The sequence below is a fragment of the Pteropus vampyrus genome, unplaced genomic scaffold, assembly GCF_000151845.1.
Source record: "Pteropus vampyrus isolate Shadow unplaced genomic scaffold, Pvam_2.0 Scaffold131, whole genome shotgun sequence".
Lineage (NCBI taxonomy): Eukaryota > Metazoa > Chordata > Mammalia > Chiroptera > Pteropodidae > Pteropus > Pteropus vampyrus.
In genome coordinates this window covers 874,954-877,225 of record NW_011888912.1, presented here as the reverse complement: position 1 = coordinate 877,225, position 2,272 = coordinate 874,954, and the positions used below count along the sequence as shown (strand labels likewise).

Here is a 2,272-nt window from a genome sequence, read left to right as displayed (position 1 = left end):
GAATTTTGTTTATATTATTCTTCGGAATCAATAAAAGCATTTTATATCTCAAGAGAGTAATTAGAATACAGGAGAGCAATTTTCTTTCCTTTAAATAATGCCCTTTTATGAGATGTCGTCATGTAGGTTTAATTCTTTCTTTCATGATTATTTTATAAAATCTATCCTTTAATAATCGAATCTCTTATTTTGAATTGAAGATATTATATTTTAATATGATGTTCACCTGTACATGTTTTTTCAGATAACTTAAAATACTATGCTTATGGAAAATATATAATGTAAACATGTAATAATTAAATATGATGTGAATATAAAATAACATAATATAAATATAATATATAGCCAACTAATAACTTACAGGATGTTGCTTGAGAAACACTAGTGGAACGTCCATTATATTTCCCATTGTAAAAGTAGATCTGAATTTCAGTAATAAAAGAGAAAATCATTTTCTAATGTCAATTTGTATATCATAATGTAACACGTTATTTCTCATATGATGCCGTTTATTTTCATTAAAAATAGGCTAGTTATCTTTAATTTAAAGTTGAAACTGCAAGGTTATTTCAATATTTATTAAATATTTTTTAAAAGAAAATATTTAACAGTGAAAAAGATATAAAGAAATCTTAGTCCATTTAGCGATAATAGTAATAATAAACAGCAAGAATAAGTGAAACCTAAGGAATAAAATCCTGCACATCAAAACATTCGTAATTTAAAGTTAAATTCCCTATTAGTAGGCTAATATTTTTACATTTTATTTAAAAAGAAAATTCTACCGTACACTGTTTACTAGAGTTATACATAAAATGCACACAAAATTTTTCACAGGGTAAATGGGAATAAAACAATGTAAGAATCACTATATTTATGTGAAAGTGAAAGTTCACAGGGTTACAATGATTAAGACTGATGCTCTCAGTGATACAGGGTAAAACCTACAGTAGAGACATAAGTACCATAAATACCTGCATTTCATAGTATTGATACGAATAAAGCAAAAATAGTTTAGATATACAGAGAAACTGACAAAAGGAAGAAAGCAAGAAGAGTCTGGCAAAAAACAAACAAACAAACAAGTTAAAAAGAGATCTGAATAATGTCATTAAAAGGAGTTGGTAAATAGAATAACTCCGGAAAATATATATCTCAGCTTTTATCCCGTGAAGAATATGTCATTTCCCCAGTACTCACAGTAGATTTATAAACATGTATCATATACCACACTGTAAAAAATACTCTCTAAATTCCAAAAGGCGGGACATGTAAAAACCAATGATCTTTTACAACCTAATAACTAATCACAATAAAAAAACATTCAAGCACCAGAAATGTAGACTCACCCTCTGAAAAAACAGGTAAATTTAAAAACTTCCAAATTACAATGCAAACTCTTTAGCATTTTCAATAGTAAGAACATTCCACTCTCAAAATCTACTCGTTAAATTTTATGTCGGCCGTAGAGAAAAGAGTGATAAATAAGATAGACACGGGATACAGTCAAAACTTATTTATTTCTACTATTTTTTGTTGCTATGAGTTGTATCACAGTTTTCCCCAGTACATATCTTTTTATTTCTACTATTTTCTAACCATTTTTGCAATTTAAAAAGTCACATGACCAAAGACCAAAGAATCAAGGTAAATAAAAGATCTGGCAAAGTAATAATCTATAGTGCATGACACGTGCTACTTGATACAGGAGCGATCATTTAGCTGTACGAAAAATAAAGTTTACCAAACCGGGTATTCGGAATGTTGATAATATGTTGAAGGTGATATTATCAACATGTGATATATTATGATATAAAAGTACTATGTTAACATATTGACCAAAGATTTACTTTGGACAACTGTTTTTTGCACTAAGAGTGAAAAGTTCGGAGTCGAACTTCTAAGACTTTTAAAGTGTGATTCCCTTAGATTTCAGAGCTTCCCAGTTATTGGAAGGACAGTATAACGAGCCTTCTCGTTCGCGATGACAGAAATTATAACCTTACCTCAAAGTCGTACTGCGTTGAGTAGTAGAGATCTTCCACGATGAAGAGGCAATTTTGCTGTGATTTGTTTCCAACCTGGGTGCCCCCAGTTTTGATGTCCAACTTGTAGCAGCATTTCTGGGGACCGTTGAAGTCCAGAGGCGGCTCACAGATCACACGTATAGTGTTGTCTGACGTCCGGGAGATCTTGACGTTCCTGACCTGGCTTGGCGCTGTCGGGGGAAGACAGAGTGGTCACGGGCACCGTTCGGTGAATGCGTGTTTAG

At 31.6% G+C, this 2,272-nt stretch overlaps 1 protein-coding gene across 1 annotated transcript in view; it reads right to left on the bottom strand.

Annotated features, from left to right (window-relative positions):
• PTPRC (protein tyrosine phosphatase, receptor type C) overlaps window positions 1-2,272 on the bottom strand; it is a 91,722-nt gene that overhangs the window by 19,725 nt on the left and 69,725 nt on the right. Inside the window, exon 12 of the mRNA XM_011367310.1 lies at window positions 351-422. Coding sequence (XP_011365612.1) covers window positions 351-422 — 72 coding nt within the window. The remainder of the gene's footprint in view (window positions 1-350; window positions 423-2,272) is intronic.